General features: G+C 45.3%; 2 protein-coding genes across 4 annotated transcripts in view; both read left to right on the plus strand.

Moving 5' to 3' along the window:
• The first annotated feature begins 838 nt into the window (after positions 1 to 838).
• On the plus strand, positions 839 to 3,814 carry SFTPC (surfactant protein C). Its single transcript, XM_074225292.1, has 6 exons — positions 839 to 909; positions 1,871 to 2,029; positions 2,466 to 2,588; positions 2,943 to 3,053; positions 3,145 to 3,292; positions 3,719 to 3,814. The coding sequence occupies exons 1-5, from the start codon at positions 859 to 861 to the stop codon at positions 3,280 to 3,282; spliced, it is 582 nt and encodes a 193-aa protein (XP_074081393.1). The 5' UTR covers positions 839 to 858; the 3' UTR covers positions 3,283 to 3,292; positions 3,719 to 3,814.
• Positions 3,815 to 4,618: 804 nt separating this feature from the next.
• The window catches only part of BMP1 (bone morphogenetic protein 1), a 59,553-nt gene continuing 42,541 nt past the window's right edge, over positions 4,619 to 21,630 (plus strand). Inside the window, exons 1-5 of one of the 3 annotated variants that reach the window (XM_074209129.1) lie at positions 4,619 to 5,617; positions 18,221 to 18,334; positions 20,158 to 20,334; positions 20,890 to 21,007; positions 21,368 to 21,546. In XM_074209129.1, coding sequence (XP_074065230.1) covers positions 5,425 to 5,617; positions 18,221 to 18,334; positions 20,158 to 20,334; positions 20,890 to 21,007; positions 21,368 to 21,546 — 781 coding nt within the window. In that variant the 5' untranslated portion in view covers positions 4,619 to 5,424. The remainder of the gene's footprint in view (positions 5,618 to 18,220; positions 18,335 to 20,157; positions 20,335 to 20,889; positions 21,008 to 21,367; positions 21,547 to 21,630) is intronic. The other 2 variants (XM_074209127.1, XM_074209128.1) reach the window with 2 other exon arrangements.

A 21,630-nucleotide genomic window follows, 5' to 3' on the forward strand; every position in this document is an offset into this window, starting at 1 on the left:
AGGAAGGGATATTAGAATTTCCAAGATCATAGTATTTAAATCTTATATTGCAGCCAATCTAATCACTGAAGCCCAGAGAAGGGAAGTCCTAGCCCAAGATCATGCTGAAAGTAAGTAGGGAAGGAAAAATTCAAATCGATTTCTTGTGACTCCGAATTCAAGGCTCTTTCTATTATATTCACATGCATTCAATATTGTAGGAAAAGTTCAGTGCTGAATGACTCAAAATAGTTAGGGGGATAGTGAGCAGGGATTAGGGAAGGTAGAGGGTGAGAATCTGATCAATGGAGAACTTGTCACTTGGCTGAAACCTTCAGAACCAGTCTAATACCGGGATAACATCCCCACACCCAGTAAAGCTTCCCTTTGGGGCTCTTTCTAGAGCAGAGGCCCTGCAAGACTGTGTAGTAGAAGAACAAACAGGGAAAATGCTAGAAATCCAACTGTTCTAGGGACTCTGCTGCCCAAGTCTTCCAACTTTGGAAGAAGAGAGCAGTGCCCCAAGGGCTGAAGAACCAGAGCAGTTGCCAACAGGAAGGGTAGAAACAACAGAAGAGACACCCATGGTGGGTGAAACAGATTGCTTAAGGCCAAGTTTACTCAGCTTGAACTTGATACTGGTTTGTAGGGCCTAGGAGGGTTTTTGTGTCTCAGGACGAGAGCCCTTAGGCACTCAAACTCTGAATTTTCAGGGGCTTTGATTCTGAAGAGTCAGGAACAAACAGGTTTCAAAGCTAAGGGCTTGGCTTGGGTTCTGAAACACATGGTTTCACCACACAACCTCCACTGTCTGCTATAATATATAAGGTCCCTGGCCAGGAGCTGAGAGTGTGAGGAAGGAGAAGAACCTAAAGCAACATGGATGTGGGCACCAAGGAGGCCCTGATGGAGAATGCACTGCCACCACCGGTAAGAGGAGGTTTGGAGAGGATGAGAAAGGGTCCCCAGCCAGGAAGCTACAGTACAATGGGATTGAGGGCTCTTTACCAACACCCACAAAGGTATATCTTAGGCTAGGGCATCTCATGTGCATTTGTTGTCCCTAGAAGCTTGGCCTGGTATTAGCCTGAAGCAGCCAAGGGTGGGGTCATAGGTATCTTGGTACAGGGCTCTTCCCATGGCTCTGACTCCTACTCATCCTTCAAGACCTATCTCCTCCTTGAAGCCCCTCCTTGACTACTGTGGCTTGCTGATTTCTCCTTCCTTTCAATTCCTTTACTATTTCCTAACTGAAACAATCATTGTACCATTGCAAATTTATAGTTAATTCCGTGTTTGTGTGTGTGTGTGTGTGTGTGTGTGTGTGTGTGTATTCTCAGCTGGACTTCTTGACAAACAGAGATTCTATTTTCTATCTTCTTTTTAATCCTTTACAAGACCCAGCAGTATACCAAATAGCACTAATGGGGATAAATTCTTAATGATTGATGAATCAATTCCTAGGAGGTATCTTTAGGAGTAAAAGAGTGGATAACATCAGAGATAGTATAGCAAAAATCAAAAAGAAAGAAAATAATAGAAAGGGAAAGAAAAGGGAAAAAAGAGACACTAAAAAAAGACATTTTGTAAAAATGCAGAATAAAAAATAGTAGGGAAATACAGGTTGAATTGATCACATAATTTCAAAGAAAGCAAACTGCTTATAACAAGAGTTTCATGTGCAATCTTAGTTTTTTTGTTTTACTGTATATATGGAAATGCCCATTTTTATTTGGTGTTTTTAAAGTTCAGGATATAAGTAATTTAAAAAAAAAGAATGGGCCTCTTTGAAGACTGAATTAAGTGATCAAGTGGCAGTGGGGGGGGAGGGGGATCCAGTCTTGATTCCTGGCTTGGACCATGATTTCCCTGACCCCTCTTCCCATAACAGGACTACTCTGCCACCCCTCAAGGCCGGTTTAAAATACCCTGCTGCCCTCCGCCCCTCAAGTGGCTGCTCATCATCGTGGTGGTTGTGGTTTTGATAGTGGTCGTGGTGCTGGGGGCCCTGCTCATGGGATTACATATGAGTCAAAAGCACACAGAAATGGTGAGGGGGGTACTTGGAAGTGGGATGGCAGAATGGGCAGGAAGCACTGTGCATCTGAAATTTGGTTTGGGATGATGGGGTGGGCACTGTGGGCAGAAGATCATGGCATTCTTGAGAGGGTTGAATATGGAGGATATGAGATTTGAAAAAACTGAAAGAATGAGCACAAAGTAGGGAACAGGAGAGACAAAACAGACCTTTACCAAAGCTTGACCTGATTAAAGAAGAGACAGGTTGGCACCCTCCAACCCTCTCCACACCTGCCCAGATGCTCTATTCAGTCCATGCTTCTGGGTAACATGAATGGGATGTCACTGCCCATAGACCAGCCTGAGGTTGTACTTGGGAAAAGTATTTGGGATTAGGTATGGACTTTGAAAGGATAAGAAAGGAGGAGATTATGGACAAACTGAAAGGCAATCCAATAATTCTTTAGGTCCTGGAGATGAGCATTGGGGGATCAGATGTCCAGCAGCGCCTGGCCCTCAGCAGGCATGAGGGAACCATCTCTACTTTCTCCATTGGCTCCTCTGGCACTGTGGTGTATGATTACTATCGGGTATGCAAAAGATGCCGAATAGGTGGTGTTAGGTAGGGGGTGAAGGTGGAGTGAGTCAATCACGAGATTGACTGGAAGGTGCGGTCCCTATATCTCTCAAGCATGTTTGGATTTAGCTTAGGTACAAACATGCCTGAACACCAGCCTCCACCGTTGTCCTGTCCTCCACAATTCATCCTATGGTGGTCACCTGACCCTCCCTGAGCACTTAGCTCCCAAAAAGATCAACAACTAATTTCATAGTCCACTAGATGGAGACTAAAGCTCTGAACCCTCAAAGCCTCTGAATTGAGGGTTTGTTGAGGGTGAGATTGTAGGGAAGGAAGAAATTTTCTTCAACTTTTTCCCTTCCAGCTCTTAATTGCATATAAGCCTACCCTGGGTGCCACCTGTTACATCACTCAAATGACTCCAGAGGATATCCCCAGCCTAGATATCATCATCCGAAAATTTCAGAGTTACATGGTGAGTAGTGCTCCCCATTTCCATTGCACCCTCTAGGTATTTGGAGCTGATATCAATCATACTCCACTCTTGGGGGAATGTCTTTTTTTAGGCTAAACCTCCTATGCCCACTGCTAACCTGGATCAGGAGGAAGACTCCCATGCCAGCTCAGAGTCCCAGGTGAATCCAGCCTTCCTGGGCACTGCTATGAATGTTCTCTGTGGTGAAGTTCCTCTAATCTACATTTAGGAAGCATCTGGTGAGCAAGGGGATAGAGGCAGGGTTCTTGGAGGGTACTGTTAAACTGAACCAAGAGAACTGTGGAAAGCATGACATTATGTCTGTGCCTGCCAAGGGGCACTGAACTCAGATGAACCATATTGAGTAGAACTGGAGAGGGTGGAGGAGGTGGATCATGCTCAGGAAAGCCCAGAAGTGGGTGTGGGGGTGAGGAGGAGAAGTGAGACTCTCATCCTCTCTTCCTCTGGGAAGAAATCTTAGAAATCATTAAATCTTAAAACTCCCTCATTGACAACACGGAAATTGAGATGCAGAGTAACTTGCTGAGAGTAACACAGCTAATAAAATACCTGAACCTGGGTCCAAGTTCAGGGCTCCAAGTATTCTGCCTTCCTGCTTCTCATGGTTACCTTCTGCCATGGTAACTAGTATCTTTGCTTTCTAGGTTCTGGGCTGCCAAGGGGAGAGAAGAGATCCTGAATGGTCCCTGAGTTTGAAGAAGGTTATAACTCTCAAAGAGAGAAAAGGAGGGGGAAGGAAAGTGGCGGGTGAGGGGAAGAAGTATGTCTGGTGGGTGTGGATGCTTCTGCTACAAAAAATAATAAAATGACTTTATGAGCTCTTTGCAAAGCTCTTCTGTAAAACCCTCTGAGTGAGTTCCTTCCTGCCTGTCAGTCCACCACAATCCCCCCCTTCCTCCTCCACCAGGGCCACCGGGACTTAGCGAGGAAGGAATGGCGTTCTAAGGTGGGGCTGGGAACGACGGTTGGCAGATAGGAGAGAACAGAGAGCGGCCCCCTCCACTCCGTGGGACGGATTCCTTGTCCCAGACACGAGTGGGAGCGGAGCTGAGACTTGGGGAGCCATAGGCGAGGCTGTAGCGCCCTCCGATGGCTATTTCAGGAACGTCCTATATTCGTAAAAAAGAGGGCGAATTTAGGCGAGACAGAAGGAAAGAGAAAGAACCAAGAGGGATCGGAGAGAGCAAAAGAGACAGAGACAAGTCTATTCATACATGCATACAGACAGAAAGGAAGTGAGGGGGAAAGAGGCAAGGAGACCGGCTCATACACACACAGAGAAAGACAGACACTTAGAGTCAGAGACATACACAGGAAGTGAAGGGGAGAGAGGCAAGGAGACCGGGAGACGCACACAAAGACAGACAGAGACAGAGAGACATTGATGCAGAAGGGAAGTGAGGGGGAAAGGCAAGGGGACGGGGAGACACACAAAGACAGACAGACACAGACAGAGACATGCAGAAGGGAGGTGAGGGGGAAAGGCAAGGGGACGGGGAGACACACAAAGACAGACAGACAGACACAGAGTGATGCAGAAGGGAAGTGAGGGGACAGACAAGGGGACGGGGAGACACACAGATAGAGAGATAGACGAGACCGAGGAGAGAGACAGTGTGTGTGACAGAGAAGAGAAAGGGTCACCGGCAGAAAGAAGGGAATGAGAAAAGAGACAGTGGGGGGGGGGTCTTCTTTTTCTGGGACAATGTCCTGGGACTCCTTGGCACCCCGGGGGAAGCCCATGGAGAAACCCGACCACTAGGAGGCAGCCCCTGGAGCCTGCACCCCGCAAGGGAACACCCCGCCGGGGCCACCTCGCGCGGTTTCCCTCCACCTCCCTCCGGCGCCCCACGCGTGCCCCGGGCCTGCACGGGTGGAGGCGGCGGCCGCAGACAGACCCCCCCGCCCCCCAGGCGTGGGGAGGCCCCCCTCCGCTCCCCGGCGGGAGGGAGCAGGGCCGCCCGCGGGCCGGCTCGCGGCTTCCCCGCCTCCGGCTGGCCCCATTCCCGGGGCTGAGCACAGTCCGGGCCCCGAGGGGGGCTGAGCTCCGAGTGAAAACACGCCCTCCGGCGAGCTCATTTCCCTAAAAGAAAAAAAAAGGAAAAAAAGAGAGAGGGGGAGGAAGAGAGGGAGAGAGAAGCAGGGGCCGGAGAGGGAGAGAAACTGAGCAAGGGGGGAGGCCGGGGAGAGGAGGGAGAGAGGGAGGAGGCCAGAGAGCCGGGAGACGGAGGGAGGGCGAGAGAGAGAAGGGGAAATCCCTCCCTGCTCCTTCCATTCCTCCTCTCCCCTCCTTCCTTCGCCCGCTCGCTCGCTGGGGCTGGGCCGGCCCCGGAGCCGCATCCCCGCCAGCATGCCGGGCTCAGCCGCTCCTCGCCCGCCCCCGCCGCCGCTGCTGCTGCTGCTGCCGCTGCTGGCCCCGCTGCTGCTGCTGCCGCCGCTGGCCCCGCTCCCGGCCCGGGCGCTGGACCTGGCCGATTACACCTATGACCTGGGCGACGAGGAGGACCCCGAACCCCTCAACTACAAAGACCCTTGCAAAGCCGGTGAGCGCCCCCCTCCTAGGAGATTGGGGAGGGGGGAGGGCAGGCCTGCAGCTGGGGGGGTGCGGACAGCGAAGGTGGGGGGGGATAGTATGGGAAAGGAGGCAAGAGGATCCCTGCCACGCCACGGGGTCTATTAGGGGTTCGGGTTGGGGGAGGACAGTCCAGTGTGGGAAGCCGAGCCTGCCTGGTTGGCAATGCAGCGGGGAACAAAAGAGAGAGGGAGAGAGGGAGGGGGAAGTTTGGGGGACTTCTAGGACAGAAGTTTTGCTGCTGCCACCGCTGCCTGTTGCTGCTGCTTGCTGCTATTTCTCTGATTTCAGGAGAGGATTCCTAGGGAAATCTCCCTGGAACCAGGGAGGGCAGCTGCTGGGCAGTTCGGTTCTCTACCCACTGGAAATTTTTTTGGCCACATTTGTGTATGTGTGTGTCTTCGACCCTGTGCAATTTTTCCTTTCTCTCCACTACCCCCCCCCCCCCCCCCATCTCCTCCTCTGGAGCTGTAGAAGTTTTCCAGTCTATCTAGATGGCTTTTGGGCTGCCTGGCTGCTAGTGGGAAGGAGGAGAAGTGGGAAAATCCCTAAGGGCCTAATGGGGACAGGCCCCTGACCCAAATGGGAGACGAGAGTTTTTTTTAAATAAACAGCTAGATTTCTGGTTTCTCTTGTTGCCTTGGATTCTTTGGGCTGTGGTACTCCCCCACTCAGGTTGGGGGGGGGGCTAGTTAATCAGCTGTCAAAATCAATGAACATAACCCAGAGAGTGAATTAACCTTTCCCCTAGGTGCTAAGCCCAAACTCCAGGCAGCCCCCTCCCCCCCAAGGCCAAGTTAGTAGTGGGGAAAGGGTGAGCATGTAGAAAAGTAGAATCTTAAATATCCACTTTTCTACTCCACGGGGCAGGAGGTTAATTAGCAAAGGTCAGGGTCCTGGGTCTGTGTGGTGAGGTATGTATATAGGGGGTGTGTGGTCCCACTGTAGCTCATTGGAGAGGGATTTTAACCCTACCATTCAAAGGGTCCTGCCCTGGGAAAGTCTAGATGGCCAGGCCACAGGGCATTTATGTCATAGGAAGTCCTGGAACAGGGTTGCCTGGGGACAAGGAGCCACTCAGTGATAGCTGGACTTTCTCATTCAACAGAGCTCTCCAAAGGTGGGGGGGGGGGGCTAAGAGGATGGAGTGGAGTGATGGAAGAATTTAAGAACTGGGGAGTCTGGATGCTGACACTGGCACTCATTTGCTCTTATCAGGGAAAAGCCTCATTCTAATGATTTATTCCAATTTCCCCAATTCACTGAGGTAACTGCCCTGGCAGACTTCATGGTGGTGGCAGACCACTTCAGGAACAGAAGGTCCCTAAGTCAGAAAAAGGAACCAGATCATTTTCTCTACTCATCAATGTCCACGTTTTGTCTTTAGTTCTAAGACAGAATCCTTTATTGAATTCAGTTCAACAATTCAAAAAACATTTGATAAATGCTTTCTAAGCACTTGTCATTGTGCTGTTTGGTGGGAGACACAGAGTATTTGTTTAGTTGTGTGCTTGGTTGTTTTGTTTTTTTTTAAATAGTAGCATCTGAATTCTCAAGGAGTTTACATTCTGGTAAAAAAGGATGAAACCTGTACATGCAACTCATAAATATATAGGAGAGGCCAAGGTAGTGAGTCCCTGAGTAGTCTTGCCATACTCAGAATGTTAACTCCTACTCAAAAAAACCTTCAGCAGCTCCCCATTGTGTAAGAAATAAAGTATATAGTCCAGATCATGGCATTCCAGAGCTTTTTTCAGCTCTGATCTGCCCTTTTCTCCAGCACCCTTAATTCCTTTTCCTTACTCAAGCACAGTCAGACTGTTTCCTTAGTCCTCATTCCCATTCTGCCCTTCCTGCCTTGCCCATTAGAATAGCAGTTTATTGCCTGTAGGGATTTTGTATCCCCATGGCCTCCAATAGTATCTGGTATTTAGAAGGTGTTTAATAACCGCTTGTTGATTGATTGATTTGCTCACACTATACCCTGTGTCTGGAATGGATTTCCTACTTCTCCAATTTCAGTCAGTTAATTGACACCACCCATACCCAAACCCCACCCCACCATTCCTCCAATTCCCCCCACCTCCAACTTAGGTGCTTCCTCCATGAAGCCTTCCCCAATGTCTCCCTCTTCTTTGACATCCTCTCCCCTCATTCAGTAAAAGTAGTTGCTCAGATTTCTCTTTCTGTGGACTTTTCCTTTGCCCTTTATCCTTTGTGCTCATGTCTTCCATCTAATTGTAAATACCTTGACTTGGAAATGCCTGATACAAAGCAGATGACAAATATTAATAATGTTTGTTGAATAAAAGAAATTTGAGAAGGACAAGATTGCTTATATGCTATTATACTTCAGTCCCTTCCCCTCTATAATTGCTGAGAGGAGAGTGTGAAGGGTAGAGTACTATTGTCTGATGAAAGGAGATTTCATTTTTTTTCCTGCAGTCAAGTCCAGGTCTCTCAAAAGGTATTTGTGTTCCCTTTCTCTGAATAAATGAATGTTTCCTGAGCATCTTTTATGAGCAGAGATGATTGACCCATGTATAGCATGGGTTTCCCTCTGTAATAGACGTTATTTGTCTAGAATGGAGAGAAAATATGTATGTATAAAAATTATTACTCTAGCTATCCTATAAGTGCCAAATAAGCAGTGCCAGTCAGATGACAGAAAGATTGGAGTGGAATGGGGGGGTATGGGACCTTGGTGAAGTCATGGCTTTTCTCTTGGTCTCCTCAGTTTCCTTATCTGTAAATGAGAGGATTGGAATCAATGATTTCTAAGGTCCTTTCTACCTCTAAAAGGTGGAAGAGAAGAAGCACTTATTACTTATTATGAGTCAGACACAATGCTAAGCACTTTATGAATAATATCTTATTTTCCTATTTCTTTTTAAAAAATATTTATTTATTCTTTTTGTACAAATAATGCTTTTTTATACATTAATAAAATTTCTACTGTTTCCTTTCTCCATGGCTCTTCTACTTGAGGAGTTCCATGGGATAGACTTAGGTCTACAAGCTCTAGGGGTAAAGATCTACATCAAAGACCTTGGGAAAGAAATGGGCATTTGTATCAACTGCTTGTTCAGGGGAAAGCCCAGAATGACTATAAAACTTAGTTGGTGAAGCTAAGGAGATAGCTGCCATGACATAGAAGTGATCTGGTTGTAGGGGATAGTAATCCCTAGGATAGTCAAGTTGCAGGTCAGACTGGGCATGCTCTTCTTACTCATTTAAGGGGCCATTTCCAAAACCAAATTTCTCCCCTCCCCTCCCCTCCCCTCCCCTCCCCTCCACTCTACTCCCTCTCCTCTTTTCTCTCTCTCTCTCTCTCTCTCTCTCTCTCTCTCTCTCTCTCTCTCTCTCTTTCTCTCTCCCCCACCACCACCACAAAAACATCCTCAAGACTTTCCTTTCTTTTTATGGTTACTGCAGTCACCCAAGCTCCCATGTTGATAAAAACTGATTCTTCTTTCTTTTGCCTCTCATACCAATTCAGTTCTAAATTTTGTTAATTCTACCTCCATAATATCTCTTGCATCTGTTTGCATGTCTCTCTATTCCTCTTCTAATCAACTTGGGACAGATCACAAGTACCACTGATCTGACTACTTTCATTCACTCCCTCTTGTCTTTCAGATTCAAGCTGCACATGTTGTTAGAGTGATCTTTATTCTGTGTAGAACTGGTTGACTTGTCTTTGCTCAGAATCTTTAATGGGCTTCCTATTGCCCCTAGAAAAGTCACTGAGGATTGTGAAAAAGAAATTCCCAAATTAATTTACCATGTTATATAACCCTTGTACCTTGTGCCCCTAGGAAAGGATTTGTCAAAGGACCTGGGTTCATGTTCTGGCTCTGCTGTTTGTGTCTGGATTCTGTGAATCTATTTCTGAATTCTCTTGACCATATGTGACGTCTCCCACTTCTGAAAACCCACATCATTTTGTACTGCTCACATTATTCATTTGTATCAGACTTTTTATATGGGTGTATAATATATATATATATACATATATATATATATAATGATATATATGTGTGTATAATCCATTCATCCACCCATAATATACATATGCATACATACATACATATGTACATACATATACATTTCCCCCACTGGATTGTGATACCTCCCATGAAGTCGGGAACCAAGTCTTAACTAAACTTTGTTTCTTCCCTAAAGACTGGCAGAATGTTCTGCACATTTTGTTGTTTGATCATTTTCAGTTGTATCTGACTCTTCATGATCCCATTTGAGGTTATCTTGGCAAAGATATTGGGAGTGGTTTGCCATTTCCTTACATTTCATTACAGATGAAGAAACTATGCCAGTTAAATGACTTACCCAGGGTCACACAGCTACTATCTCAAGGCCAGATTTGAACTCAGGAAGATGATTTTCTTGGCTCCAGTCCAGTGCTCAATGAGGTTCTACATATAATAGGTATTTCACGAATGTTTATTGAATTAAACTCATGATTGATCAGCATGGTCCAGTGCCTGGAAGAGATCTAGTATAACTTGTTAGTAGTACTCAAACCAAACCACCTGCCAGTCCATCTAGAAGTTCTACTAGTCTACACCTAGAAGAGCTCAGGTGGTACATACTTTGTAATACCATTACATTCCCCATCTCCCACTTTTATTTCTTTCATTCCATCCCAATCCTTCTTCCATCTTTGTTGTCTCTATACCCCAAAGATCAGATAATGCTTGGATTCTCAATATCTAACTATCTTTTCTGGCTGGCTCTTTCTTCAGTGCCATGTCATCCCTCCAACAAAGGTCAAAGTCCTGATCTTGAAATGAGTGGAGGGAGTGGTGGTAGCTATGAACCTCTGCCTCCTAGAGACAGAACTTGTCTCCCTGTTCAACTCTACCTCTTCCTCTCTCTTTGTACATAACTTAGACAAGCTTGCAGTCTCAGAGAGTTGACAATCCCATCAATAAGATGAAAACATCCTTGTGATTGACTTGAACTGGGGATAGTTAGATCTTATCCCCACCTCAACTCTTGCTGCTCTCAAGACAGATTTGAGAAAGATCCCCTACATGGAATCCATGAGTATTTTGGCTCCCTCAGGGAGGATTCTGGGATAGATGAAGGATAGTCAGGAGATCATAGTTCGAGAACTGGAAAGAACTTTAGAGGCTACCTACTGAGTCCAATACCTTCATTTTGGTGTTGTTTTAAATATGTTTTATAAATATATTTTATAACATCCATATCCCCCCCCCATATCTGTCCTTTTCCCTTCCCATCCTTTATAACAAATATTTTTTTTTTTGCAAGGCAATGGGGTTAAGTGGCTTGCCCAAGGCCACACAGCTAGGTAATTATTAAGTGTCTGAGGTTGGATTTGAACTCAGGTACTCCTGACTCCAGGGCCGGTGCTCTATCCACCGTGCCACCTAGCTGCTCCTATAGCAAATATTTTTAAAAATGAGAAAAAAGATGGAAACAGCAAAAAACAATCAAGATATCAAAAAAGTCTGAAGTGATATATGATGTTCAACATCTGTGAAGCTGCTCTCTTCAAAAGAGCAGGGTGAAGTATTGTCTTATATATGTCTTTTTTGGGGCCAAACTTCATTAGAATTTTGCAATATTTAATTTCAGTTATTTTGTTGTTATTGTTCCTTCCATTTCTATTGTTGTAGTCATTGCGAATATTGTTTGGTCTTCATCATATTCTTTGTTTCTTAGATTCTAAAGGAAATAAATCTTCCATTATAGTCATATACCACAATTTGTTTATGCTTCCCAGCAGATGGATATCTACTTTATTTCTAGTTCTTTGCTACTACTACAAAAAGGGTTGCTTTAAATATATTGGTATAGAAATTTCTTTTTTATTATAGATATATGCCAATTATTATATACCAATGATGTCATGTCTCAAAGGATAAAGACTTCTGAATCTATTTACATAATTCCAACTTGCTTTCCAGAATGGTAATATCCATCTACCTGTTTTTCCACAATCCTTCCAACATTGACTAATCTCAATTTTTTCTTCTTTGTCTTTTTTGCTAGTTGGCTAATTTTCTACCAACCTCTTCTCCATCTAAGGAAACTGAGGTCCACCAATGTTAAAGCTCTTGCCTAATGTCACATCAGTAGTAAGTGGCAGAGGCACAATTAAAACTCAGGTCTTGGGGAGGCTAGGTGGCACGGTGGATAGAGCACTGGCCCTGGACTCAGGAGTACCTGAGTTCAAATCCAGTCTCAGACACTTAATAATTACCTAGCTGTGTGGCCTTGGGCAAGCCACTTAACCCCATTTTCCTTGCAAAAACCTTTAAAAAAAACTCAAGTCTTCTGACTCTTAGCATCCTTTCCATTTAGCCACACTGCCTTCCCTCTTTTATATACTGTTTAATATTCTGATTATTTCCTTTTTCAATGGCCCTTGATTTTAGGGAAGCAGTGGAATGAAGTCTTAACCTATGTCCCACATTCCCTAGGGGTTTCAAGGTCTGGAGTTTTCACTGACATCTGGCTTCATTGACTGGAATGATACAAGAAAGTGGGGACAATAAAGAAGGAGAAGGTGTGAGCCTAATAGGAAGGAATGTTAGCTAGACATTCTATCTCTAAGCCTACTCCCTCCCACCCTACCCTACCTCCAGAAGCTGCATTTTAAGGGTTTGGAATGGAGACATCCTACAATATAGACGCTGGAGAAAGATTTCAAGGAGAAAATGAATAAAAGAGAAAGGATGGTGGAAGAGATTTTGATCCAGTTGATTCCCTTCCTAGAGAACTCCTATCTCCCTCTCATCTCTTACACCTCACTGCAGCTGTCTTGGCAGCTCTCCTGCCACAGTTGGTACCTTGGAGGGCCTGAGAGGAGGTAGAGTTATTGCCTGAGGTAGGTGGGGTGTGTAGCTTCCATAATCAAGAACATAACTTTCCTCTCATCCTTACTCTGCTGGGGTTTCTCAAAGTCTATAATAACATTATAAATTCATGACATGTTAGGTCTAGAATGGACGTTATAGAACAACAGGTTTGGACTCAGTTTGCAGATGGGGAAACCAAGGTTTGGAGTGGAGAAATGATCAGAATCTGATTTTCCTTTTGGTCAGTCTAGTGCTTAAGTGTTTTTTTTTTCTGCCTTTTCCATCATGTCCATTTTAATTAGTAAATCAAGGCATATTTGGTCCCCAGGAAATCTATGGAGGGTGGTGGTTTACTGGGCCCTGCAGGCTTTACTCGCAGACACATTAAATGACTCACCTCCCACCCACTCACTACTCACTCCTTTGTTCAGTTCTTTTTCTTTGGGGCCCCAAGGGAGGGAAAAAAAAAAGCTGAAGACTGCTCTAGATTGGATGTAGAAAGAGATGGACACAGTCGATGTCTGATCAGTAGCTTTGGGACCAGGGCAGGAATTCTTGGTGGGGAGGGGTCATAAAGCTTGTCATCCCAATACTGAGTAACTTAAAACTGTACCCCCCAGGTTATCCCTCCAGCCCCCACCAGGCACAGGAAGCAGGTGATAGGGGAGAGAGAACAAGCTTGTACCTTTACTTGCAGTCCCCAGGAAGGCCAGTCCTTTTCTGGAGAGAACATTCTTGCCCTATTCTTACACTTCCAGTCTCATCCCTAATTCTAGGTTTTAAATATCTACTTGAAAGGGCAAAATAAATGTGACTTCTCTCCAGGTCTTTCTTCCACCAAAGAAAAAGCATTCACTTTGGATAAACCAGAATTTGCTAGTGTAGTTTCATTCTTTTCTCTCACCCCAGTCAATCAATCAACTAATCAGCAAGCATTTAAACTCCTCTAATGCGTCAGACACAGTGCCAGATGCTAGAAAAACAAAGAAAGAAAAGGAACAGTTCCGAAACTCAAGAAGCTTCCATTCTATGGGGGGACAGGGAGAGAAAGAAGCCATTTGTAGATATATATAAGGGTTAGGTAGCTAGATGGCTCAGTGGATCTGGAGTCAGGAGGATCTGATTTCAAATCTGACCTCAGACACCAGCTGTGTGACATGGGCAAGTCACTTGACCTCTTTTAGTATAATCTACTGGAAAAGAAAATGGTAAACCATTCCAGCATCTTTGCCACAAAAACCCCAAAGAGGGTCACTAAAAATCAAATCAGAACTGAACAACAACTAAATCTGTAATTTCCCAGGTATAGAAACTGATAGCTGGGAAAACTACCTTTACTACCCAGGTTGGCACCTATGTTTACTACCCAAGTTGCCTCTTAAGGCAGGTTATGAGGATATGGTTTTGGAGAAGAGGAGAGAGCACTAGCAGTTAAGGAAATCAAGAAAGGAAAGGGTTCATGTAGAAGATGGCACTGGAGCTGAGTTTAGAAATAAATAATTAATTCTTGAAAGATAGAATGAAGAATAAAGTGCTTCCCAGGTATAGGGGGAGGGGTCCGAAGTCATTACAAAAGTATGAAGAAGGGAGATCATGAACTTCATAGGTTGAGAGCTGGTGTGGAGTATTATGTGTGATGAAATGCACAAAGGCCCATCTAGCTGACCTGTAGAGGGCAAGACCTGTAGTAAAGGGTAACAAGCCAAGCTAGTTTAAGTTGGGGCCCAATGGTGAAGGGCTTTAAAAGCTAAAAGAGGAGTTTGCTTGTATTTGGTCCTAAAAGCCATCAGAGTTTATTGAATAGAGAAGAGACAAGGTCAGACCTAGATTTTGGGAAAATCACTTTAGCTACTGTCTTTAGGATAGATGGTAGGAAGAGAATAAGGACAACAGGTAGATCTATTTTTGAGATTGGAATATATGTTTTAGGCACTGAAATGATTGAGTATTTGAGTGTGCTCAAGTGTTTTCCTAGACAAGAGCAAATATTTACATGACCATGTTTCCAGATATATGAATATGTGGTCAAGAATGAATCTATACATATGTACGTAGGGATGGATGGTTACTTACTTTTGCTTGCATATGAAATCATATATATGTATGCAGGGATGGATGTTTTCTTACAATTGCTTATATAGGAAACCATACATATGTACACAGGGATGTTATATTTGCTTGTATATAAAATCATGTGTGTAGCTGATCCAAAGGAAATGACTACCTTTGGGCATCACTGGGACTTGTATAACATGAGTGTGCATCCTCAGGCCCACTCAAACTTCACTCAAGAGAGCTTAGTGAGGGGATGATTGGAGACACTAAGGAGAGAAGGCCTTACCCTGAGTCTGTAGCTTCTAGGACCCCCAGGCTCCAAAGCTTCAGCCTTCCCTTTTCCCCCTCCAGTTCCTTTAGTGCTTTGCTCTAAGGATTGAGTTTCCCCAGGCTGGTTTACAAGCAGAAAATAAAAACAAAAACTTTTGATCCCAAGTTGAAAACAACCGACCCTGACCCCAGAACTTCCTTCCGGACTGAGGAGGGAAAGCTTTGGTTCTGGAGAAGCCAGCTTTTCCAGCCTTTGGCTGGGAGGGAATTCCCTAATGGGTGGGATTTTCCTGGTTCCTCCACCAGAAACTCCTCCTCCTCTTCATCCCGGGGCTCTCCCACATCCCCAGCTCTCCCCTTTCCTTCTTTCTTCCCTCCCTCCCCTCGTCTATTCCCACACATTCTTCGGCCATGACATCCCATTTCATCCCTTGGGGCTCCCTGATCCAGGCCTGCCTGCCTTGCTCTGAGATTCTCTGGGTAAATCAGGAAGGCCCATCAACACACAATTCCCTTGCAGGCTTTGACCTGTTCTACCTTCCTAAACTACCCCCCCCCCCATTTCCATTGTTTCTTAGGTGAGCCCTTCTCCTCTCTGATTCCTTCTACCAGTTAGTGGCCAAAATGCTTAGAATTTGGGGTTCCAGCCTAGAGTCATTACAGCCTCCTCCAGGGGCTCCTCTCAGCTGGGAGCTGATTAAGCATGTTTGGCAGGAAGGGATTGTAAAATCACACACATTTTCAATTCCCCAAAATGTACACTTGTATGTTTAAGAAAAGAAGACGAATAGATGCTTGAGTGCTTTGGGGAAGCAAATGTTCAGTTCATCATTACTGTAGCATGTGCAAATGTGTTTACCTGTTTGCAGGTGGATGTCTGTAAAGCTATCCTGGGCAAATGAATGTTTATGGATATACCTGTACAACAGTGTGCAGGTGAGGGGGTAACTTTTGGGATCATGGGATTTAAAGTTGGCAAGAGATCAGCCTAGATATCATCTAGTGAAATCCTTTTATTCAATAGATGAGGAAAGGAAAGGTCCAAAGAATTAAATGATTTATCAGACAATAGAGCCATCATTCACTCCCCATGCTCTTTCCACAGCATCTTCCTCTGGAATAGGACCAGCTGTTCCCAGCCCAGGCTCACTCTCCTCTCCTTGTCCAGCTTCTTTGTAGTCTTAGTGGTAGGTAATCTAATAAGGTCACCAGCCCTTTGTTTTCCATTGACTGAGTTAGTTGAATAGAGTTTTTAGAGGGGATAAATTGTGGCTTCTGTATCTGAGTGTGATGAGCCTAGATAAAAAAGTCCAGGTCCCAATGAGGCAATGGGGCAGAGAGGTGGTGAAGTGGATAGAGCACTGCACCTAAAGTCAGGAAGAGAAATTTGATCCCTGACACTTACTAGCTATGTGATCCTAGGCAAGTCACTTAACAGTTTGCCTCAGTTTCTGCTTCTGTAAAATGAGCTGGAAAAGGAAATGACAAATCAGTCCAGTATCTTTACCAAGAAAACCCCAATGGGGTCACAAAAAGTCAGACATGACTGAACAAAATATTTGAGGATATATAAGTATTTGTGGAAGTATGAATTTGTGGTCAATGAGGATAAGTTTATAGGGAGGTCCCATGGCCTAATAGAAAGCATATTGGACTTAGAAACAGAAGACCTGGATTCAGATCCTATCTTTGTCACTTACTAGCCATGTGACTATGATTATATCAGTAATCAAAGTATTGGGCCTGAAGTCAGGAAGATCTGAGTTCAAACCTGGTCTCAGACCTCAGACACTTCCTAGCTATGTTTCTTCAGCTATAAAATGAGGGTAATAATGGCACCTCTCTTGGAGTTGTTATGAGAATCAAATGACATATTTTCACAGTGCCTTGATATACACAGTAGGTACTTAATAAACTTTTATTGCCCTTAGGTGTTTGTAAATCCTGCACTATCTAAAGGAAGCCTTTCCCAATCCTCCTTAATTCTAGTTCCTTTCCTCTGTTGATTATCCCTAATTTTATATATACCTATATATAAATATGTGTATACATACATATAAAACTATATATAATGATTTTATATATTGTACATAAAATATTTGTATATAGGTATATGTCTAAATATTTTTAGACTATGAGTTCCTGGAGATCTGGGACTGTATTGTGTTTTTCTGTGTGTCTCCAACCACTGGGTTAGCAGAGTGCCTGGGCCATCATAGGAGCTTAATAAAGTTTATTGCCTGTGTCTTCATATCCTTTACATCAGTGCATTCTTCTTAGTGCACCTGCCTATTCTGCTTTGGAGGGCACATGTGTGGGTGGGTGTTTGTGGAGAAGCCCCACATCTTGATTTGTCAGCTTGATATAATGGGAAGAATTTCTTTGTTTCCTTAAAACTCTCAGGGATCACATTGGGGGTCTTTTGTGTACGCGTGTGTGTGTGTGTGTGTGTGTGTGTGTGTGTGTGTGTGTGTGTGTGTTTGAGTAAATGAATGTGTTTTTCCACAGAGCAGGTCATTTGGGGCAGAGAAATCTGTGTCAAGACCCAAGGTTAAAACAATTTGTGTAATTCGGACAGCCAAGCCCCAGCTGAACTGTGGGATGGGAAGCAGATGTCTCCATGGGCGGAGCAGCAGGGAAAGGCTTCCAGCTCCCAGCTCCTCCTCCCCTGTCCAGCCTCATTGCACCCCCACTTCCAACTCAATCCTCTTTCCCTGAGACAATTCTGTTTCTGGTGTCTGCTTTCTTCTCTACCTGTCCAGAAGGAAATAGACCCAGCTCAGAGGCCCAGACAATTTCCTGAACCTACTTTAGGGACCTTAGTTTCTTCCTCTGTAAAATGGCCATAACTTTATTTAAAGAGTACCCCACCACCACCACCACAAGGTCATTGTGAGGAATAAACCTTTTCAAACTGTACAAGTTAAAGCTGTTGTTATTTTAGATTCAGGAGCTAGTCTCTTCTCTCCTCCCCCTTACCTCCCTGCTGTTCTGTGTGAATGTTTTCCTAATCTCTCCGCTGACTCAAGTCCTTGGAGAGGTTCCCCTCAAAACTAGGCAGCTAGACTTTGCTCTTACAGGGTTGCTCATTGAGGGGAAAGCCTTTTAAGCTCTCTAGAGAATCCAGGACCAACTCTCTTCTCTTTTCTTCCTGTTTTTTTCTGCTCTGCTGTGATACCTAAGAAATTTGGGGAAAGGGAGGACTGGGAACCAGGAGGAGTGTAGAGACCAGGAAGATGATTAGAGTTAAAAATTAGTTAAAGAGAGACCAGAAAGGCTGTGTTTTGAGCTCACCTAGTGGGCGAGCCCAATCCCCCTACTGCCAGGGAAGGAAGTAGGCTGCCAGAGACTATAGCTGTGGGGAGGACAGTTAACTGACTTTTCCTTTTGCCTTTCTCTAGCTGCATTTCTTGGGGACATTGCTCTGGATGAAGAAGACTTGAAGGCCTTCCAGGTGGAGCAGATTGTGGAACTCAGGCAGCGGGCCATCCAGAGGGCAGCTGGCAAAGCCTCAGGTATCACCAAAGCTGGGTCATCACTGCTCCTAGGGGACTGTGAGTTCATCAAGGCAAGGTGGAGACTGCCTGCTCCCCAGCAACCTCCAAAGCCTCATGCCTTTTCTGGTCCACAGGCAGAGGCCTCATGGAGGCCAGAGCACAGTCCTGATGCTTATCCCTCTTCCCTTGGGTCAGCTTAGTCCATGAGAAAACACATAGGGTGGAAGTGTATTATGGGTCCCCTGGGCTGTTCTGGGGTCAGGGACCCAGAACTCACTCTAATTCCTCATCTAAATCTTGATCTGAAGGAATCTGACCTGCTTACCAGGCCCACCCAAGTCCTTTCTCATCTTCAGCTTTCTGGGGGCTTTCTTTATGTTCTGCAAGTGATACGGACAAGAACTGGGACAAAGTTAACCCTCTGGGAACACATTCCCCATGGGACAGGGGAACTTCTTTGGCCCCTAGCACTCATCGACGCCTGTGTCCATAGTAAATGAAATGTACTCCTTTTCTTCTCCACTGAGACATCACAAGTAGCCCAGGGATGGGAGAGGGCAGGTTAGCTTTCACAGGAGGCTCAAAAAATGGAGTCAGGTGCTGAGAATTTGTATCCTCTGCTCCTTCCCACCTCAGACCTTAGGTTTCATTTTGAAATAGTACCTTGAGAGCTCCCCACTGCTCCAAACTGGGAGTAATACCTGAGCTTTTCTAAGGAAGGTACCTAAAGAAAAGTCTTGTTCCTACTAAGCTTCCCAGTTGTTGATAGGAGGGCTAATGACTCTGACATACAACCTACCCTGAACAAATTCTGACAGTGATAGGCAGTTTGGTCAGCTCAGTAAAGAGAGGAGTTGGACCACCCCAGAGGACCATAGTTCTGAGGTCTGAGGACTTGGATTTAGATCCTACCTCTGACATGTATTAACTCTGTAATCTTAGACAAATAATTTAACTTCCTTGGGTCTTTCTTTCCTCATCTGTAAAATGAAGGAAATAAACTAGATGGTTCTCAGTCTATGATCCTATGATCTGACCAGCCTGAGAGATAAACTAGGTTGTGAGGTTCAGAGAAGGCAATCATAGAAATATATATAAGATCCTCAAGGCATTTATTTTCTAGGATGGGTAGAAGGAACAAGGGAATATGGGGTCTTGAGAGCTTTCTCTGAGTATTTGACTGGAGCAATAAGAAAGAAGTAGGAAGAAAGATTTAGGTTTGAGGTTGAGGAAAACTTCCTAACAATTGTTGTTGTTCATCCTTAGTTCTCAAAGAGGACCAAGGACATCAGGAAGGTGATGTCTTAATTTGCAGGTGAATTGGATTGAAGTGAGGCAAGACTGGGCAAAGTTATTGGCCTCACTCTCTCCTCCAGAGTCATTGGAGTCCAGTGGCAAGACTTAAATCAAGAATGGGATGCCTATAGGTGGCAGGTATTCAAACTGAGGCTGGATGACCCCTCACCTGGGATCTTATAGAAGAGACTGCTTATTCAGTTCTTAGTGGGCTCTGACTTCTGAGGTCCTCCTAGCTCTGAGATTCTGTGAACTGGGCAAAGCCGCTTAATATGGTTGGAAGTTCATGGATCAAGGGAAGCACAGAAATGGTAGCCATGTACAGTATAGCACTTTGTAATCCCCAAAGGTCCAAAATTGACAGCCAGTAAATTATCAAATATCAATTTGTAAAACTGTCATATCCTTTACAAAAGTAGAACATTGTTAAAAAAAAAAAGACAAACTTACCCTAAGAGGCTTCAACTCCCTCAGAGATCTCAGGGAAAAAGTGAATAAGCTTTTCTCCTACCTAGAATTCCATTTCTCTTCCCTTTTCCTTTCAGGAAATAGTTCCATTCCTGTCAACCAGTATGTTCGGGGACGGCCTCAGAGGAAGGCTCGAGAGAAGCTGGGAGGCAGGAGCCGGAGCCGGTCTCGTAGCAGGAGGGCAGCAACATCCCGGCCAGAACGGGTATGGGCTGATGGCATCATCCCCTTTGTCATTGGAGGGAACTTCACTGGTAAGTGGAAGGGCCAGAGGTTCAGTGAGAGTGAAGGTGGGTGGGTGGGCAAGGTCAGGCAAACTGACTTATTTAGGAAGTTGGCACCAGAGGTTCATCGGGACTGAGTACTGACATTCAGTATTGAAACACAAAGAGGGAGATTATTTCCCTCTCTCTTCTTATCAGCCTCTCTCCTTGTCGACTCTTCTTTCCCAAATTACTGTGCTTCTCAGAGTACATATTTCCCTTTACAATAAACAGAGGTGGATAACAGAGACTGGGAACCAGGATGTCTGGGCTCCCTAACTGACTCTGTCTTTGGTCAATGCCACCCCTTCTTTACTCTGAGGCTCTTGTTTCCCAGTTGTAGAATGGGGAAAATAAGTGTGATCATTGTTATATTCCTCATTTCCCCTGAACTCCCTTCCATTAGTACTGCATAGTAAAGGAAGGAGATCAGCTGGACTAAGTGCTTTTAGCTGACCTGGAGAGAAGCTGATCTCTCTGGACTTGTAGCTGCTGTCTGACTCTTGCTCAGCTGTAACAACCTGGCCAACCCCTTTTCTTATACAGGCAGCCAACGTGCAGTCTTCCGGCAGGCCATGAGACACTGGGAGAAACACACATGTGTCACCTTTCTGGAGCGCACAGATGAGGACAGCTATATTGTATTCACTTATCGACCCTGCGGGTGAGTGGGAAACTCTAGGGCCTAAACTTCCTTAAGCTAACCCCCCCCCCCCCCCCGTAGAAGCACTGCCCTGGACATCTCCATGGGCATTCCTTATTGATGTAGATGCTGCCCAAGAGTATGATTCTTCTCACCCTAAGATGTCCATCTCTCTGGACACTGGCCCCTACTTGGGTTTGTCCAGGATCTTAGTCTTGGGTCCAGGTCCCGAAGACCTCTCTTCCCCCCATTCCCTTCTCATTTACCCATCTCCTGTCCTCCCCATCAGCCTGGGCTAGGAGTCTAGGCAGGTTCCTCCCCTGAGTCAGATGCACTCCCCCAGCTCGGGCCCTGCCCCCCTGAGCTGGCCCTGTCCCCCAGGTGCTGCTCTTATGTGGGTCGCCGGGGCGGGGGACCCCAGGCCATCTCCATTGGGAAGAACTGTGACAAGTTTGGCATCGTTGTCCATGAACTGGGCCATGTCATCGGCTTTTGGCATGAACACACACGACCTGATCGGGACAACCATGTTGCTATTGTAAGAGAGAATATCCAGCCAGGTAATCTCATCTACCTTTCCCCATTTAGCCTCCCTGGTCCTGTGGCTATGACCATAACATTTCAATCTGATGCCTAGCACCTCT

The sequence above is a fragment of the Macrotis lagotis genome, chromosome 1, assembly GCF_037893015.1.
Source record: "Macrotis lagotis isolate mMagLag1 chromosome 1, bilby.v1.9.chrom.fasta, whole genome shotgun sequence".
Taxonomy (NCBI): Eukaryota; Metazoa; Chordata; class Mammalia; order Peramelemorphia; family Peramelidae; genus Macrotis; species Macrotis lagotis.